At 40.6% G+C, this 19,527-nt stretch overlaps 1 protein-coding gene across 6 annotated transcripts in view; it reads left to right on the forward strand.

Annotated features, from left to right (window-relative positions):
- HMCN1 (hemicentin 1) overlaps nt 1–19,527 on the forward strand; it is a 291,595-nt gene that overhangs the window by 146,719 nt on the left and 125,349 nt on the right. For all 6 annotated transcript variants that reach the window (XM_067535110.1, XM_067535114.1, XM_067535111.1 and 3 more), the window contains exons 21-30: nt 1,082–1,241; nt 1,828–2,002; nt 4,899–5,026; nt 8,660–8,932; nt 10,218–10,313; nt 10,830–11,024; nt 13,338–13,468; nt 14,642–14,789; nt 15,331–15,457; nt 16,565–16,719. In XM_067535110.1, the coding sequence (XP_067391211.1) occupies nt 1,082–1,241; nt 1,828–2,002; nt 4,899–5,026; nt 8,660–8,932; nt 10,218–10,313; nt 10,830–11,024; nt 13,338–13,468; nt 14,642–14,789; nt 15,331–15,457; nt 16,565–16,719 (1,588 nt within the window). The remainder of the gene's footprint in view (nt 1–1,081; nt 1,242–1,827; nt 2,003–4,898; nt 5,027–8,659; nt 8,933–10,217; nt 10,314–10,829; nt 11,025–13,337; nt 13,469–14,641; nt 14,790–15,330; nt 15,458–16,564; nt 16,720–19,527) is intronic.

Raw genomic sequence — 19,527 nt, forward strand, 5'->3', positions numbered from 1 at the left:
GCCATTTTTAGTCTAATATCAGGTTAGAATGTTGATTTAAGGCATGGTTGAAGTCTCAAAATCTCTTGAGTCTCCAGAATTAGGATGGAAAGCTCACCAAGTTTTCTGTTAAGATTCCTTGCACTTGCACTCATATTGCTGGCTGAAAAGAGAAGCAAAATGAGGCCCCAGAAACAGTGTAGAAAGTTATTCAGATGTTTCAGGACTTCTGGCCATTCCAAATATGGATGAGTTTTGGGTCAGAATTTGTATTATATCCAAGCTATTTTATTTTAATCTCTGCTATAATCATTGGGGCTGCATTCTACCCTCAATTATTATTCTTTTGACTTCAGTAAGGATTGCATGGAAGTTGCGTTTCTGTTACTGAGGGCAGAATTTGGCCTAGTGAATTATATTGAATATGTGGATATTACATATTCCTCAACATAAAGTTTAAACCAGCTGTGTCCAACTGAAAACTATTGTCCCAAATCAAGTACTCAAATCCTTACATATTACATTCAGGGAGCCAAATTCTCCTGTCAGTTACACTGGTGTTATCCAGTCAACTTTAATGACACAGGTGAAGCTGAAAATTTGGCTGAAAATCTGTTTTAAAAGAAACCCAAAACTTATATCTGTATACATGAGTATTTGTAGATAGTTAACATAAATATATGTAAGGCATATAAGAATATGTTCATTGTTCATAAGTTTGTAGGCTAAAGAAAATTGTTATGCATTGCGAATAGCTTCCTAAGTGTCACTCTTAGCATTGTGTCAGAAGTGCAGCTCTTAAGGGAGATTTATACCTGGAACATATTATGGGGGGTGAGTTTAATTATGCAACCCTTTTGAGATGCACCTATCCATGAGTCTTCAGATGAGGGGGAAAAAAGCAGCAGTGGATTGGACTACATGAACTGTTCTGAGCTACGTTTAGCCCTAACAAGTTTTAAAATATTAGAAGAATCAATGTTTCTATTAAGCTTTATTTTATCTTTGGAAGTTTTGATTTCTATTTGATCATTGCTATTTTATGTGAGACAATTCGGACTATTATTATTATTATTATTATCATTATTATTATTTTGCACAGAAAGGAGAGCTGATTCCACCCAGCAATAAAAAGTTTTCTGCAGGGTCTGATGGAAGTTTGTATGTAGTTTCACCAGGAGGAGAGGAGACTGGGGAATATATGTGCACTGCAACAAATGCTGCTGGTTATGCAACACGGAAAGTCCAACTAACTGTTTATGGTAAGTATGAGTTAAAAAACCAAACATATTTAGCCCCCAGCAAGCTGGAATACCAATACAGTGCAACTCAGGCTTAGAAAACTTTCCATTAACAGATATCTAATTGTGGCCCCCAGAGTTGTACAGGGGATACGTAGTAGTTACAAAGATGGTTAAGATTAAAGGGGCTATGCTCCAACCAGTATGGTTTCTTTAAAGCTGTCTGATTTGCACAACTGTTTGGCATTCACTTCTTCGAGCTCTGGGCCTGGGGACATCTGGCCTTATTCTGATTTCATTTATACTGGGGTATACTGGAGTAACTCTACAAAAGTTAATGGAATTAAACTTGGTTGGAGAGAAGAGTGAAGACCCTAGAAGTGCCCCTTTTCAAAGCCTTCTGACCATCTCCCACTATCATCTTAAAACCTTTTTATCTGAATGTTTGGATTATTGTACTGATTAGGATATGGGATGGTCTAATCTGAAATAGTTTAGTTTAATTTAATATAATGTAATTTAATTTACACCACATTATTTTATCTTACATATGTAGATAAATAGATAGCATATTTATTTCACTTTATTAACATGTTTCTTATTTTAGTGAAACCCAGAGTGTCCAGGCCAGGAGATCAGCAAGGAAGTACATATGACAAACCTATAGAGATTTCAGTGACTGCAGGGGAAGATGTCACACTTCCATGTGAGGTGAAGAGTTTGCCACCTCCCATAATCACCTGGGCCAAAGAAATGCAGCTTATCTCTCCATTCTCTCCAAGGTAACAAAATGTGATAGAAACAAAACAAAATGCAATTTCTTCTAAGTTCTCAGGTTTTTGGAAGTTCCTTTATTTATTTAATTGCCTGTTCCATTCTGCTGAGCTAGGAAAGCATTGGAAAATCTGTACTTCTGTTCTATAAGGACCCTGTGTCAGCTGGTTTTGAAATTCCCATTCCCAAACTCACACATTATTCACCATTTTGAACTGATTTTGTAGGCTTTTCTGCTGTTGGCATTTTACAATTTTTTCCTAGGCTCTTAGATTCTGCTCTTGATTCCTCCACTGTAAAACCAGAATTAGTTTACTGCTCTCAGTGGACTAACTCTGCATTCACACTGCGTGGGGAAATGATAGCTAAATCCATCTCTTAAGTCCTACAGGCCTGTTAAAGTCCCACCATGGTCTTTGTGGGCCTCCATATTCTGTACAGTGCCATGTTGTTTTGTGTAGGATATTTCTTACAACATGTATCACAAAACATTTCATAGACATAAATAACCAATTTGAAAGAGAGCTTTGAATCCTTGTGGTTATCTTTTAAAGCTCTGAACATTACTAAAGCCATCTTTCAATCATGGTATATAATGCATATAAGCAAAAACAAGCTTCAAAAGTCACCACAATGTTTCACTCCTCAGGGAGCCAGGTCCAAAGAGCCTTCTGTGCACAGACACCTCATTATTATCATTTAATATTTATCTTATGGTGATATTAAATCTTTACAAGTTCCATTTTCTTTTATGATTATATGTTTCATCACTGAATTATGTGAAGAATTGTCTGTGTTCATATGAAATATGAATTCCTAATAGAATATGAATGACCTTTAATGTTTAAAAGTGGTTGCAGGCATCCATTTTTTGCCATTGTATCTTGGATTCAAAAACTCTCCAGCTGCTTTTCAAAATGTGAAAACTTAGTTTAGTGCTCACAAAAAGTGTTGAACTGACTGCTTCGAAGACTGAAGTTCTTTGTCTGCCCATCAGTTACGGCATGTGCAGCGGTGGTGCAAGCTTTCCTCATGCCGCCCTGTTAATGTGCCTTAGTCCTTATGTATAGGGACCATCTTTAGGGGTGAGATGATTTATTCCCCAAATTAATTCAGGGCCAGATTGTGCCCTGGCTCTTGTGGTGTTGTACAAGATTGGAGAGGACCCAAGCAGGCATTCCTCCCCCTGTATCCCCAACTGAGGGGCGAGCACAGTTTCAGTTCCCCTGAGTAGAGGGCCTGCTAACACCATCAGGACCCCCAATCCATCTCAAAAGGGGCATGGACCTGTTCCCACCACAACTGCCATCAGAGCTGGCCAGACACACAGGGGAGAGCATGCTGTACCATTTTAGAACCTCCCAGAGATTGCCATGTGGTGGAGTGAAGTCTCACAGCCCCCAACATGGGCCAGTGCCTTAGGGGGCATTTACACTGCCAGTTTCTTTCAGTGGCATGTAGTGTGCATACACATGTAGCTCCCTAGCATGGATATAAATAGCAGTGTAGATGGTGAGGCATAAAGGTCTGAGTATGTACCTGGGGTACATATCCTACATGTTCTCTACTGGCCCAAGCCATGCCTCCTGTCTACACTGCTGCTTTTAGCAGCATTGTGTTCTGCTGCTAGAGCCTTTCCCCTCAAAGGGAAAGACTCCAGCCATGGGGAAAGGCTCCAGGAGTCCTTCTTCACCACAGGGAAAGGCTCTAGCAGCAGGACACCACAGGGAAAGGCTCTCCCCTCTGCTGGACACCACTTCCTCCACAGGCAAATGCTCCAACAGCAGGGAAGCTCCCTGCTGCTGGTGCTCATCTCCACTGCAGAGAAAAGGTGTGAGCTCTTCACTGAGCTGCAGTGGAAAAAGGCTGTGGCAGGGGGCAGGTGGTGGCTCAGCCTTTCCCTGCTGCCTGCCCTCTTCCAGAGCATTTCCTTGCTGCAGTGGAAGGCTCTAGCAGCAAGGAGCAGCTGAAGCCTTTTACCGCTGTCTCCCCTCCGCCGGAGCCTTTAACTGATTATGTGTAGCTACACACTGCAGTGTGGACGGGGTGTGCTTTTCACTGTGGTATGTAGCTACACGTATGCTACATTCTGCTGAAAATGGTGTGGAGTGTAGATGTTGCCCTCAGATTATGTCCTTTCTCCTGAGACTGCAACAGAGTTAGCAGTTCCTGCCAGTTGTGCTGGTGGTATTTGTGAGGAGTGCTCTTGTTCATGGGGTGCGCATTTATTTGTAAGTGTTTGTATGGATCTTGTTGATGTAGTGCCAGAGCACCTCACATGCATTAATTTTTGTTCACGTCAGCCTTTTGAAGTAAGGAAGTATTATTATCCTTGTTCTACTCTGACGCACAGAGAAATTAAGTTACTTGCTCATGGACACTGAACCAGAGCTGGGGAATGGAACCAAGCCCTCCTAAGTCTCTGATTGGTGCTTTAACCACAAGACCATCCTTCTTCCCTAGATGAAATGGATTTCACCAAATGCACGTCACATGAGCAATTGGTTAATAGCAACTTTCTGTCACTGCTGACTTGGGCTGACCTTGAGCCCATGATTTAGAGGTTCCATATTTTATTACCAATCCCATGAATCACACATTCCTCAAAAAGTTTGTTTACAGTAGAAAAAGGGCAGGATTTAATGAGTCCTGTGAGATCCTGTGGATCTTAACATGTTTCAGATGATTTGCTTTGTATTCTGAATTTATTGAATCAGTAATGAGTTAGGAAAAATTAGGAATGATAAATCACAATTCCAGTTAAATAAAATCCAGCTCAACTGCACTAAATGCCGTGGTGAACAGGATTATTTTAGTTCATGCTATTTATTAGTAACGTCTAAGGAAAGCTCATTCTTTTCTCAGTAAATATTTATATAGTATATATGTTTCCTATTTTTCCAGACACACCTTCCTTCCCTCTGGGTCAATGAAGATCACTGAGACACGAGTTTCAGACAGCGGAATGTATATCTGCGTGGCCACAAATATTGCTGGAAATGTGACTCAGTCAATAAAGCTAAACGTACATGGTAAATTATTTAACTGCAAGAATAATCCCTTCTGGAGGTCCCACTAGGGAAGCAACTGGAATTTAAGTGCCTAAACTTTTTAATAGTGTGAACCACATCTCATAGGAATCTCACTGTCCCATTCAGTATCACATGGACCATGCCCTCCTCCCATTTGCTATCCCATAGCCTACTTCCCTGTCTTCTATTAATGTGATTTAGAAGGTGTAAACCTGGAGGAAATTTAGCACCATATGATCGGTCAGCTCTCCTTGAACCACCAGTGCTTTATGGGCTGAGAACTGCTTTGCTAATGCAAAGTAGCAAAAATGTCCCCAAATATTGTACAGATGCTTCAACCCTACAAAACTTTCATTAATATTTATCAATCCAGGGAGCACACAGAATCCACTTGCCTGCCTTTTCTCATGGTGGTATATTATTAAGGAAAATCTAATAATATTTCAGATGGGCATAAAAAAAATTGCACAGACACATTGCAAGGTTGTGATACTGGTAAGTATTATAATGGCAAGGGTTGCAGTCTTAAATAAACAAGCCAGAGAGCCTAATATAGAAGTCTGAGAGGAGATGATGAAGGGACCTTCAAAGGTTTGGAGACTAAGTTACAGTATGTGACAAGAATCCAGTTGTTCAGATGCTTCTCCAGACCTCCTTATGAGGAACATGTGTAGTTTACCCATCGCTATTTAAGGTATCTTGCATACAGTGTATTTCATTCCAAAGGACTTCACAGTGCACCACATATTTAACAAATTGAAATACCACTGAACACAGGGATCAGCTCACCACTGAAATGCAAAAGGTAATATAGTGGGTAGACCAGGAAGTGAAGAGTACAGCATCCAATTGCAACTACATTGGGAAGTTAGGCAGGCAGAATGTAATTACTTCAGCTTGAATTTGTTGAGGCCTACGTGGATTCAAAATTTAGGAATTTGGTCAGGACAGCAGAGTTAACATCTTGCTCTCCTGAAAAGTGCCTTTGGCTCCTTAATATCTACAAATCTTCATCAAGGCCTTTTACACCACATCTGAAAATGGCAGCTTTGGGTGTCTCCTATATAAGTACTGACATAGTTTATCATGTTGCTCTTTATCCTGTACGTGTGACACAGATATATATGCAGGATGAGATCAAAAAACTGACTTTCAGTTGTGACCTAAGTAGGAAAGGACAAAATCAGGATACAATACATGAAATAAAAAATTAATCATTGTTCCATCCACAGGCCCCAGTCCTGCCTCCTTCAGGTCACAACAGGATCTTCTGGAAGGCTGTCATAGGGCTCGTCTCCTTGTGGAGGGGGCTTAACCTTCCTGAAGATGCATGCACCCCTTTCTCCCACCTGCCACGAGCTGCAATGTCTTTGCTGGGGTGGGTTTGTTTGCCCTTCTCCCAACTGAAGGTGTCTTCAAGGGAGAGGCTGGCCATAGACTCTCCCTCCAGAGAACACTGGTCTTGTGGTAAATTTTAACAGTCTCTCTTGTATTTTACTGGATGTCTGAGCTCTGACCTGCTAGCTTTCTACTTGAGGAACTTCCTTGTCTGCAAGAGGGATTTCAGGATTAGGTCTCTGAATGTTAAGTCTTAGGTTTTCAAAGCTAGTTAAGGGATCTAGATGCTCCACTCCCACTCATTTAATGGGAATTGGCTGTTCAGAACCTTTAGATGGCTTTGAAAATCTCAGACTAAAAAATTCAGTTACTACTATAACAGGCTATTATCTATCACTTTCTATGGAAAGATTTATATCTATGCATGTCTCTCTGTCTGTCTTTAGTTGTACCTTAACAAAGTGTCAAAAGAACAGCACTTGTTAATGTGATATGTTGAGTACTGTGCTGGAACTGCAAGCTATTACTTTAGGTGTAATTGGTGTGTGTGCGCGCGCGTGTGTGTGTGTGTGTGTGTGTGTTCGTTCCCTGTCCTGTTTGCAGGCTGTGGGACTCTATTGGAAAACATGGAATCAGAGTCAGTTTGCAACCAGCCATCCTAGAGTAAGATGAGGTCAGTAGTTTCTATCTGCTTTAGGGAACAGTCTGCTTTGTCTTTGTCTGTTTTGTGGTTCGTATGTGTTGTTCTGAATTCAAAGAAATAAAGTAATGTTATGTTGCAACCTTCCAGCATGAGCATTTAAAATTTTTATCTAACTTTTCTGCGTGTATGCCATGAACATAACGGTTAATTGTTTCAGAGATTCCTTATGAGTAGAGTTGCGGTTTGTCATGGTGGTGAAAAAGTCATGGATACCATGACTTCTCTGTCCATAACTTCCATGTGGGAAGACTTTATGGGTAGCTCCTCTGGCTGGTGTGGAGAGGAGGCCCCAGGGAAAGGTGGGGGTGTCAGAGAGTGAGCCTGCCTCATACTCATCCTACAGCCACAATGCACATTGTGTTATGGGAGTGACTGGGCCAGAGTTGAGTGAATGGTGTTTGAGCAGAGAGGCAGCAGATGCTGTGACCCACTGTGCCAGGCACAATGCCCGGAGTGGGTAGCTGCGCCCAACTCCGTGGGTCCTAGATATCACAGCTGCCCATGCCTTAAATGAATGAGGGGCAGGCTTGCTCTCAACCCCCGGGCCCAGCCCTGCAGGACAAGGAGCTGCTGCTGCCCAGGGTGGAAGACAGGAGCTGCTGCTGCCTGTCCTGGAGGCGAGTGTGGGGCAGGCCTCCTCTCAATCCCCAGGCTTGGGCCCAGCCCCAAGGGACACAGGAGTCACCGCTGCCTATGCCCAGGGTGAAGTGTGGGGTGGAGTCTCTTTCCAAGCCATCCTTTCCCCCAGGGCTGCCCCTTCTGACCAGGCTGGGATTAGGGTTGTGGTGCTGGGGCAGAGGGTGATGCTGGAGGTGCATGGTGCCCCCTCTGCAGGGCAAGAAAGAGGTGTCCGTGGTGGTGCAGGAAGGGAAGGATGCTGGCTTGCTGTGATTTTAAAGAGATATAGTTGAATTTAATTTGTTATGGCCTTTTTTATGAAATATCACGGAGCAGTCACTAAACCCCATAACTATTATTAAAATTAGTGTGGCTGCTGCATGATTTTTTATTAAGAATTTCCGTGACAAATCTGCATCCCTGCTTATAAGTCTTTTTATTTTTCATGATTTCTAGAAAGAAAAGCATTGGGGCAAGGCAGTTCTAATGTTGATTTATATCATGCTTTTATTCTTTGGGACCAGCAAAATCTATTCCAGCCATATTTTATCTTCCTGTCTGAATTTAAGTCTGGAAACATACATAGCTGGGATTAAGAGGAAGGAAGTTAGAATGTCAAAGAGCAAATTTAATTAACTTTATCTTAAAGCTTTAGAATTGTTTTGTACTATAGACAGCCAGTACCCAGGAGCTCTTTAAAAGGTGCTTGGAAGAATGAGAGCACAATATTCCTTTGGAAATAATGCTTTAGGATTTCAAATGTAGAGTCCCCAAATGACTTGAGCAATGGAGTACTGTAAATCATGTCAGCAGGAGCATTCAGTTCTGATTGCTTGATGTCACTTAGGGACATTAAATTGCATTGAGTAAGGGAAAAGTATTTTCTAAAAGGATAACACTGACCATATCTCCTCCAGGAATAGCCTGCCAGATCTACTTTTTCATATTACCATTGATTTATTTGTCTTACCTAGCTCCTCCAAAGATACAGCGTGGGCCTCGAGTTATGAAAGTACAAGTTGGTCACAGAATTGACATACCGTGCAGTACTCAAGGGATCCCTCCCCCAACAGTCACCTGGTTCAAAGGCAGAAATACCATGCTAATAGATGGAGGACAGTATATCAGCAGCCCGGATGGAACACTGAGCATCAGCAAAGTCCAGCTTTCAGATTCTGGAATCTACAAATGTATTGCTAGTAATATAGCTGGCAGTGATGAATCAGAGATAACGATACAAGTTCAAGGTATTTATAACATGGCCAGAGTCTTAGACTCATGGCTGTGATCAAGTGTAGCTTTATTTTAATATATAATACACCTTGTGCTGTAGGGGAAGATAAACTGTTACACTTTCAGAGAGGTAGATTCAGTGGGTCTTAGATTCCACTGACCTATAACTGATCCTATTTATGAAAGATATCACTACCGCCACTGCTGCCTGACCCAATATCAAAATCTACATACCTTTCAAATGTTGTAATATGATATAATTATTTTGAGCAGGGGGAGGGGCACGAAGAAATGATAGTTTTAAAAATATGAAACAAAACTTTTAAATTATTTTAATTTTGAAAGGGACTTTCTTATGGTTGGTTGATATTAGAAGGGTGCTCAAAATCAGCCTTAACTATGGCTTCCTCTGCTCCATAATAAATCACACACCAGCAGAGACTGAATTAGAATCCTGGCTCCGTTGTGCCAGAACCACAAACCTCTATCACTTGAGCTAAAGGAAGAGGTCTGTTAGCTCTATGTGTAGGAAGACACTTTGTTCTTTTTAAAATGCCAACAGCCAAGAGTGGGCAAAATAGTCACACAAACATAACATCTGAGTCTTCCCTCGCTTACCTGCTTTACATGGATGCAATCCCACTGACTTCAGTGGGGTATGTCTCATTTATAGTGGTCTTAAAGTCCATACTCTGGGCATTAACATTGGTCAGAACAGGATTTGGCCCATAATTCCCATTGAAATCAGTGAACTAGGAGTGGATTCAGAAATATCTACAACAAAAAGTGTTACTAACTTTGCTTAATTACAAACTATTTTCTTCAGGTACCCCGAGCACGCGAATTTTCAAGGAGATGCAAGAAAGTCAGAAGGGGTAGGATGCTGTCCTTGAGTTAGAGGAAGCCAAAGAAACATTAAGAGAAGAATCAAAATTTAAAAGCAGGATAATTCTTGTAATGATCTGTAGCTCAAAAACAGTTTGCCCAATTTCTTTCAAATTTTACAGAAACATCCACTGCCTTCAGAGTAAATATAGCAATTGTGAGAGCAAACCAATTTCGACTAGATTATGAAATCCTAATTTACACTGAGTTGTAGTTTACTATTTAAGTAGTCCCAATGAAATAAATGGGACTGCTGGAATACTGCCACCTACTTAGTGTGAGTAAGTGTATGATAATCAGGCCATTTGTGAATGGGAAGGAATAAAGAGGTGTAAATTTCCTGTATACATGGTATGTTTTCACAGTTGGGAGGAGGGACTAAGATTATTAACTCTGTTTCTGCTTTTCTTTTAGAACCTCCTACAGTGGATGATCTTGACCCTCCCTACAACAGTCCATTTCAAGAAAGAGTTGCAAATCAACGTGTTGCATTTCCATGTCCAGCAAAAGGTATGCAACACTATAAGCATTTTAGCTGATAACTATTTTTTTTCTGTTGGCCACTCATAGTTGCAGTACATCTTGGTGTTTTTTGGAAAAGTAGAAGTGTACAGTCCTTCACAACTACAATGTCTTACCATGATATTAAAAAAAATTAACTAACAGTAATTTAAATATGCACTGTGCATGCAAACTCTTGGAAAGGCCATGGCTTGTAAATAATTTTACTAATTAGTTAGTATAGTTTTACGGGACAATGACAGTGCAAGGGTTCCTCCCATTGCCTGATGGTTGGAGTGGCAGGGACTACCTCTAAGTAGGAAGGAGAGTTCAGTCCCCATGCCCTTTCAGCCAGTTGTGCCAGTTCAAACTGCGGTGTGTTTTGTGATTTACAGAAGCGTCAGCAAAGATTTGTCTTACTGTTGTCTTACTTTTTCTCCCATGCACTGTTCTAAAGTAATATCAATCCTGCCTTTTCTAATTAAGCAAAAAGCCTCTTGAAGTTCTATATATTTCTCTCATTAGGTACTCCAAAACCTGCCATCAAATGGTTACGTAATGGCAGAGAGCTGACTGGCAATGAGCCAGGTATTTCAATTTTGGAGGATGGGACGCTGCTTGTCATTGCTTCAGTTACAGCATACGACAACGGGGAATATGTCTGCATAGCAGTGAATGAAGCAGGAAGCACAGAAAGAAAATACAATCTGAAGGTTCATGGTAAATAACAACTATAGCTATTAAGAGACAATTTTCAAAAGGGCAGTTTGTCTTTTGTTCTTGTGAATTGCACACATAAAATGTGTGCCTCCCTGCATTTTTGCAGCTGTAGTTGTGGGAGCAAATCTGAGTACTTGTACCTTTAGCTACCTGATTGTTAGTTTTATTTGCTTATGCTTAATACAGAAACCATCTTCCATTTATACAAAAAAAAAAAAGATTATTATAGACAACCATACATTTACATGACAGTTGGAAAACTTGTACAAGCCAAGATGTTTGCTCCCAAAGAATTTATAGAATAAGTGCTAGATATGCATTTCTATTAATGCAGGTCAGGAGAGTCATTGCTCATAGAACTGAGCATAGAATGGAGGAGCAGCTGCTCCATGACATTCTTCCCTCCTCACCCCACAAAGTTCCTACCACACCACGTTGTAGGGAATCTATTAGAGCATGTATTGGGAAATAATGGACCCTGGTAGCAGCTACTCTGTGTAGTGGACTTCCATCCTAACCTGGTTTATTTTCAATAGGAAATTCCCAGAGGAGTTAACACTTCCCCAAGCAGCAATAACTCCCCCTATGTGTTTTCTACTCTACTTAGCAGGGGAAGGTAGGCACAGGCATGCATAGAGAGCCTGTGGTTACATGGCTCCCTCGGTATCATTTTTTCAAAGGAGCACCCGTAGGCAGCTCTGTTTCCAGTGCAGTTACCATGGGATCCATTAGGATAAGTGCCCGCTTTCCCTGTGGATGCTAAGCTCTGTGCGGTTCCAGGCTACTCCTTGATATTTGCAAGGCAGCAGTGGGGAGTTCCATCCACCCACTCATGAAACATTACAACTTGAGCCAAGTCTCCTTTGGAGTATCGATTCTACAAGCAGCTATACCACCTGCATCCTCATAATCTCCTCCTCTCTGAGTACTACTTGTCAGTCACCCACAGTGGAATACACCTAGGGACCAGCACTCAAACAAGAAAGGGAAATGACTTATCTTGTAACTGGAGTTGTTCGAGATGTATGGTCCAGTCCCCATCTGTATTGCACTGCTCATTCTCCTTCCTCTCTGCTTTGGATCATGTCTGATTCATGATAAAGAAAAGTTGCTGGAAGGCAGGTTGGTCTGTGCACTGCCTCTTAAACCATTGGCAGAGATTATGAGGAGAGCAAGTGCATAGGCATGGACCAATGGACAGTACTTGCAAGAATTTTCCAGTCTCAGGCATGAGGAGCACATATGTACCATAGTGGAATACAGATAGGGCACACACATCTCAAAGAACTCCAGTTACAAAGATTAAATAACTTCCCTTTATGCCTACACAGGACAGGAGCAGGCATCATGCTTCCAGCTGCATTTGTAGAGAGAGTGATCACTGGTGACCATTGCTACACCTCCGGAAAAGGTGTAGCTTACACTTCCTCCAGTGCAGCTCTGTATCCACAAGTCAGTGCACAATATGGGACCAAAATCCTGGTGATTCTCCTACACCTTGGAGACATGCACCTTCTGGGACACTGAACACTTCCAGTATTGTTAGTGGGACACCCTCATTCCAAGAGCATGGAGGAGGAAGGGGTTCCTTGCACCCTTTCCTACAGTGCATCTGTGCTGGGTCAACCATGATTATTATTAGCAATGTGTCAAATTAAAATCAAGGATTATACTTAAACCACTAAGAAGAAGGAAACTAAGAGACAAGGATTCTATTGGAGTTTGTATCATGTATGCCAAGTCTCAACCTGATGAAAGTGCCAAAGTAAGATGTTGGGTAGAGAGCCTCTGACCTGACTAAACTTGACCTTCTCCTATTCTTAAAACAACACTGGGACTCCTTTATACAAAGGATTCCTTCCTCTTACAGTGAAATCATTTTTCCCCCCAAGGAAAATCTTCATCCCCAGAGAAGGGTCATGCTAAATGGAACTGCAATTGGAATGTTGAAATTCATTGAAACAATTTAGGACTTAAATTGTTTCACTGTATCTGAGTTCACTGTACACAGCTTCCAATATAATTTTCTTTTGAGCTGATAACTTGTACAGGGAGCCAGCTTTTAGCCTAACACAGTTTGATGTGAGACATTACCCCTTTACTCCAACATAGGTAGATGACACAAACATTAAAACTTGACTGTAGCATAAAATTATTACATGTGCATTAATAAATACCAGCTATAAATCAAAACCTGACGTGATGATGATGATAATGTGCAGAACTTTAAGACAACATCTTGGTTTTGCCTTTTTAGATGTTTATGTCCATGGCATTTTTGATTACATAAGTCTTTAACATAACTTATTGTAGTTCCTCCTGAAATTCAAGATCAAGAAAAGGTGGCAAATGCATCTGTAGTGGTTAATCAGCCTGTGAGTCTCTTCTGTGAAGTATCAGGCAACCCCTTTCCCACTATCACATGGTATAAAGATGATGTCCAGGTATGTACAACTACTGATTGATTTCATGGCAAATTAAATGAAGCAACTGTAAATGTTCAAAGCAGTTCCAGCAGATTTCACATTAGCTTTCTAAAGCCTTTCTGATGCGTGCTTGAGAAGACAGCTCATTTAAATTAAATAAAATATATTTATTTACTTAGGGTATGTCTACCCTAGTAGTACTTTACCGGTATAGGAATACCAATATAATATACAGGAAAAGTGCTTCTAGTGTAGACACAGCTATACTGGAAACACTGAGCTTTGTAGCAATGTACTAAAACCACCCTCCACAAGTGAAAAAAGCTATACTGGCATACTGTCTGCCTGCAGAAATCTGTAGTGTTGACCTAGCCTTAGATTTAAGCAAAAATAAAAACATGCATACACAAAGTACTAGGCACCCTTCTAACTAATTAAATGTATGGTCACACAAATCACAATGATGACCACTCTACAGCAATAATCAGTCATGTATAGGTGACAAATTAATCCACCCATTCATTAAATCAAAGCAACAGAAAAGCCCTTTCAAGGCTTCTCCAAAAACTTTGCCTCCCCCAAAACCTTGTCATCTATACCTTAGATCAATGGTCCCCAAACTGTGGGGCGCACCTCCCCGGGGGGTATGTGGAAGAACATTTGGGGAGAGCATGGCACATGGGGTGGGGAGAGAGCACCACCCATCCCCGGCCAGGGTCATGGCTGAGGTCCGGGCCCCTGCCTCCACTCCAGGCCGCAGCTGTGTTCCTGGACCCCGGCCCCAATCACACTCCTGAACTGGGCTGCAGCTCCAGCCCCTGACTCCTGGGGGGGCAAGGACCAAAAAAGTTTGGGGACCACTGCCTTAGATCTTAAAGTATTTTACAAAGAAGTGTTTTAACCTCTGCAGCAAAGGGGCTGAAAAGGAAATTTGATTTTCTGATTATATCACAACTGCAAATTATAATATTACAATATGTTTATCTGCCTATTATTATATAACTACCTACAGTTGATGCTTGATAACTTGCGTGTGCTCTTTGAAGGTACTATGGCTGTGACAGAGAAAGGACATTCAGTGGATAGATTATTATTTAAGACAAACTTCTACATTCTTCTCTAAATCCATCTGCAGTGTTTGGCTGATGTAATTTGGATCACATAATGCTGATATCTTTTGATTCTTTTAAGATTGTGGAAAGCAGTACTCTCCAGATTTTGAACAATGGGAAGATACTGAAGCTCCTTAAGGTTGCTACTGACGATGGTGGACAGTATTCATGCAAAGCAACTAATATAGCAGGGAGTTCTGAGAAGCTGTTTAACGTAAATGTGCTAGGTTAGTACTGTGCTCTTCAAAGACAGTAACGTTAAAAAAATGGTATTTGGTACTTAAAGTCATTACACTGAGGCTTTTTTTTGGTCATGTTAAATACAGGATGCAGTATCTCTCCACACACTAACATCATATGTTGTTTCAACTTTGTCATCTTCTTGGCACCATACACAAAATACTGCTTTCCATCTCTGCGTTCTGATAGAAGATATTTTATCATGCTGTCTTGTGCATATTTTACTAATGGTACATAGATGACAGACTAGAAAGATTCTCTTATGCCATCTAGTCAGTTCCCACTTGTGCAGAATTGCTTTCAACCTGAGGGATCATAGGCACAACATAAATGTGTTATAGAACAGCAGCTGCTGTATGCAATTCACAATTAAAGTTGAAACTTTGCTCCCTATGATAACATGGTCATCCTGAACTCATGGTTTCCATGAACTAATCTCTTCAGTTAGTGCCATTGTCAGCAAGTCTTCCACATTTAGTCACCATGTTAGCCATGTTTAGTTCTAACTGTAACATTTCTTTTTCCAAGTTCCACCAAACATAATAGGTGCTGACACACCAGGGGAAGTTTCAGTCATCCTCAACCAAGAGACCAGTCTGGAGTGTAAAGTAAAAAGCTCTCCTTTTCCTGTCATTCAGTGGTTCAAAGATGGCAAGTAAGTACATCATCTTTGTCTGTGGCAAGGATGTTCTTCTGGTAGGGCAGAAAGGAGACAGATGTACTGTGCTATTTAATTCTGCTTATGACTAATCAGTTTATGACTTAGCTGACTAATCATTTTATGACATCAGCTTATGCTTATGATTAATCATAATCAGCCATTATAATCAGTTAAGACTCACAGTACTGTTATATGTTGATGTTCTGTGGTTAAATATATCATCTTTCCATTCATAGTGAAATGCCAGTTTGTAAGTAATGTGGCACATACTGGGTGAACCCAGACAGTGCACAAACCAAGACAAACACATAGCCACTTCTTTGAGGTCATTCCAGTAGAGATTATTTCAATGTTGTTTGAAGGGCACTCACTTCTTTGCTAGAATGACTATTTTTGTTGGTGGTGGTAGATAGTACCCCTGAACAAATTGTTAAACATTTTTCCAGATAGAGCCCTGTATTGCTGTGTATATATAGATCTGAGATTTTATAATTTTAGACTGTGTGTCTCAGTTCTTCATCTCTTCTTCCAGGAAAGCCATTGAGGAAAGGAATTTTTGCAGTACAAATGTTAGCTGAAAAACAAAAATGGGACTTATAAATAGGCTGAAAAAATGACATTAGCATATAACAATTTAGTTTCTTTACTAGCAAAATCAGATACCCTGATGTGACAATTGCTTATTAATCTTTGATGTATAGACTTTAGAGCTTTTATCTACTAAACAGAGACATTTTATCATTACTTAGGGAGTCATTATGGTCAAATGATTAGAGAAAGGGACTAGGAATCGGGAGAATTTAGTCTATGCCTAGCTCTGCTGCTGACATGCTGTGTGACCTTGGTCAGAGTACTTTGTGCCTGTTTCTTCTGTAAAATGGGAATAATAGTAATAATAGTTAACCACCATTGAATAGCAATTTTAGTTCTGTTCTAGTGCTAAATATTAATTAATATTTATTGAAGTTATTTTCATTCAAATATTCTTTATTACTATTAGAAAGGGCTTTTTTTGTTTTGGTTTGGTTTTTTACACTATTTTAACACATGCTTGTGGGGATGGGGAATACAGTGCAGGAAATTAAATAAACTTTTCTCCAGGCCCCTGTTTTTGGGAGATCCTAATATCGAGCTTCTGGACAAAGGACAAGTTCTGCGCATAAAGAGTGCTCGAAGGCTCGACAAAGGACGCTATCAGTGCAGTGCAACCAATATTGCTGGCAAACAAGTGAAGGAGGTCAAGCTGATCATCCATGGTAAATTAAAAGAATTCTCTAGGATTAGTCATTCTTTTGTTTTGTCCAATAAAATAGCTTTTGTTTTACAGGAAAACTATGCAGATTAAGGCCTTGATCCTACAAAGAACTGTGCATGTGCTTAACTTTACATTCACCTGTCATCCCACTGACCTCCATGGGACTCCCCACACATGTAAAGTTAAGCATGTGCGTACATCTTTGCAGGAATGGGGCCTAAACCAGCCTTAGGTATACTTTCTTGGGGTTTTTTTAGTTATTGATTGTGTGTTTTAGAGCAGTTCATAAACCTGTAGTCTCTCAGAGCTTTATAAGCATCAAGTTTCATTTTGTTGATTAGTTTTAAGGGAGATGGGGGAATGAATTTGGGGGTTTATGTTAATACAATGAGGGGCTGACTTTCCTCTCATGTATACCATTGTAGATCAGAAGTAAGACCACTAAAGACAGTGGAGTTACACCAGTGTAAAATTGGTCTGGGGAGAGAATCAGGCACAGAATGGCTTAGAATATACAGCATTCCAAAAGAGTTAGATCTTCAGACTTAGAGAATTAGTTCATTAGCTGTCATAATTTGGTGGAATTCTATTGGTTTAATGAAACTTTGTTGATTATGCCTGCTGAGCATCTGGCCCAGAGGCGCTAACTACATTAACATTTAATTATTATTAATTATTGACTCACTTATGTAGCACACTGAGATTGCCTGGTGTTTTACAGAGTAAGGCATCTTTCTTGCAGTGTAATAAGGACAAGCTGAGCAATGACAATTCAAGCTACTTGATGGAATACATTTAGGTCAGGGTGGGTGTGGGAGTTATTGGTGGCAAGAAGAGGGGAAGAAAGATTCCTGGGAGGAATGGGATTGACAAAGGAACTCAGATGCTTGGCAGACAAGAAGAGGGCAGAGCCGTTCCACTTGGAAGGTGCAGCATGAGTGAAGATCCAGTCAAGCCTGTGAGTTGGGAGGAGTGCAAGGGGAAACGAGAGCAGAGAGATAGTTGGGGGCAAGATTATATTGGGCCTGGAAGAAAGTGAGTCATAGAAGGTTGAATTTGACATTGCAAACAGTAGGAAGACAGTGATGTGTTAGCAACAAAGTTAAGCGGATATTACTAGTGACAATGGGTTGGGTGGCTTCAGTGGAAAGGAAAGAAAGCTGGAAGGGATTGAGGAGAGAACTGGAGGAAACAATCTAAGTAATGTGAGCAGCAAGCACATTCATAGTCTTCAAAAACAAAGGGAGGAGGTAAATTGGACAGTAGTTAGAGAGGCAAAGGAGACATCCCATTAACTTCAAAGGGCATGACCCTGGTTATGTAGACACATGCTCAGAGAGGGGGAATGGGATCAGGGCGTAATTTCCTGTTAGATCTTAGTTTTCTTTGCTCTTTAGTCCTCTTGGTTTTGGTTTGGTTTTTTAAAATGACATTTCCCACAAGCACAGGAAAATTCACTGCGGAACAAATTTAGAATTGTGCATTTCAAACTCCTTTCATAGCTTCAGTAGCTTTTATTATTAAAATCCTGGCATTGAAGAGATACATAAAGTAAAATTCATAAGAAGGATTTTCCCCCTGAGACCTGTAATATGGAGAAGCTGAGAATTTTAACAGCAGGATGGCAGCCAAGATTATAAATGTTGAGTGACTACATTTGGTATTTGTTATCATCTTTATCTTGCTATAGTCAATGTCTGTTAGTATATTCTTCTGCTCCCAGTATTTAGTGTAGCTGCAGGCAGACAGAGACAGAGAGAAGCCTTGTTTTGTCTTTGATTGTTTCACAGGACAGCATGTTAAAACTATTCCAAATGTTCTTGATTTCTTATGTGGAAGCACTTGCTGAAACATTTTATGATTTATTTAAGTAAGTTTTAGCATATTTTATAGCTTTGTTTATTTTATATTTAAATTATTTAACCAGGATAATGCTGTGGCATAATTTGATAACCTACACCACCCAACTCTTTCGTTTAACCCGCTCCCTCCACTCCACTTTATTTTTCTGTGCTGCCATTTTAAATGAACATTTCATGAAAATCAGTGTAATGTTAGTGTACTGTGTATGTTTGGCAGCAGAGGAGTTGTGTCTGCCAGATGTATCTGGTACTTTCAAGAACAGTAAAGCAGTTTTTGCCAATTGCAATGTGTTTTTATTACCTTTTTCAGAGATTTGAACTCTTTATATAGGCTAATTTACATGAAAGCTTGTTTTCTAGAAAAAATATAAGAACTGTTGACTAATGAGTGATAAGAGTGACTTTGGACCAAGATGTTCAACAATAGGAGTCTAAATGAAGGCTCCTGAGTGCCTGTTTAGGCTTCTAAGTAGGTGACTCTTTTTTCAGAAATGCTGAGTACCTAGCAGTTCCCACTGAAGTCAACAGGGACTCTTGAGTACTCATCCCCTCTGAAAAACAGATCACTATTTTCAGTAGTTGCGCTAGCTGATTGCGGAATGGAGGGACTGCTCCAGCCTTACTTGAGAAAGATGGGGTAAAAACAGGGCCATATCCTATGGGAAGAGTAAATGGATCCTTGGAAGGAGGATAGCTGGGAGTATGCCCAACTGACATACTGGGGAACTGCAGAAGACCGAATTGGCTGTGCCTTAAGGGCTTGGTGTGGGCCTTTCATATTAGCTTCCATTTATCTTACGTGCACCCGGCTCTTAGTGTGCCAAAGATGTTTGTGCTGACAGTCGATAACTGCATCAGCAAATGTGTTGGGGATGCTGGAGGTTGTCTCAACCCAAAAGCTCTTTAATTCTTCCAACGCTGTAAGTTTTAACCCATTTAGAGCTGCA

Source organism: Emydura macquarii, unplaced genomic scaffold (genome assembly GCF_026122565.2).
Source record: "Emydura macquarii macquarii isolate MOO-44397 ecotype Brisbane River unplaced genomic scaffold, CSIRO-AGI_Emac_v2 contig_3477, whole genome shotgun sequence".
In the NCBI taxonomy this organism is placed as follows: Eukaryota; Metazoa; Chordata; order Testudines; family Chelidae; genus Emydura; species Emydura macquarii.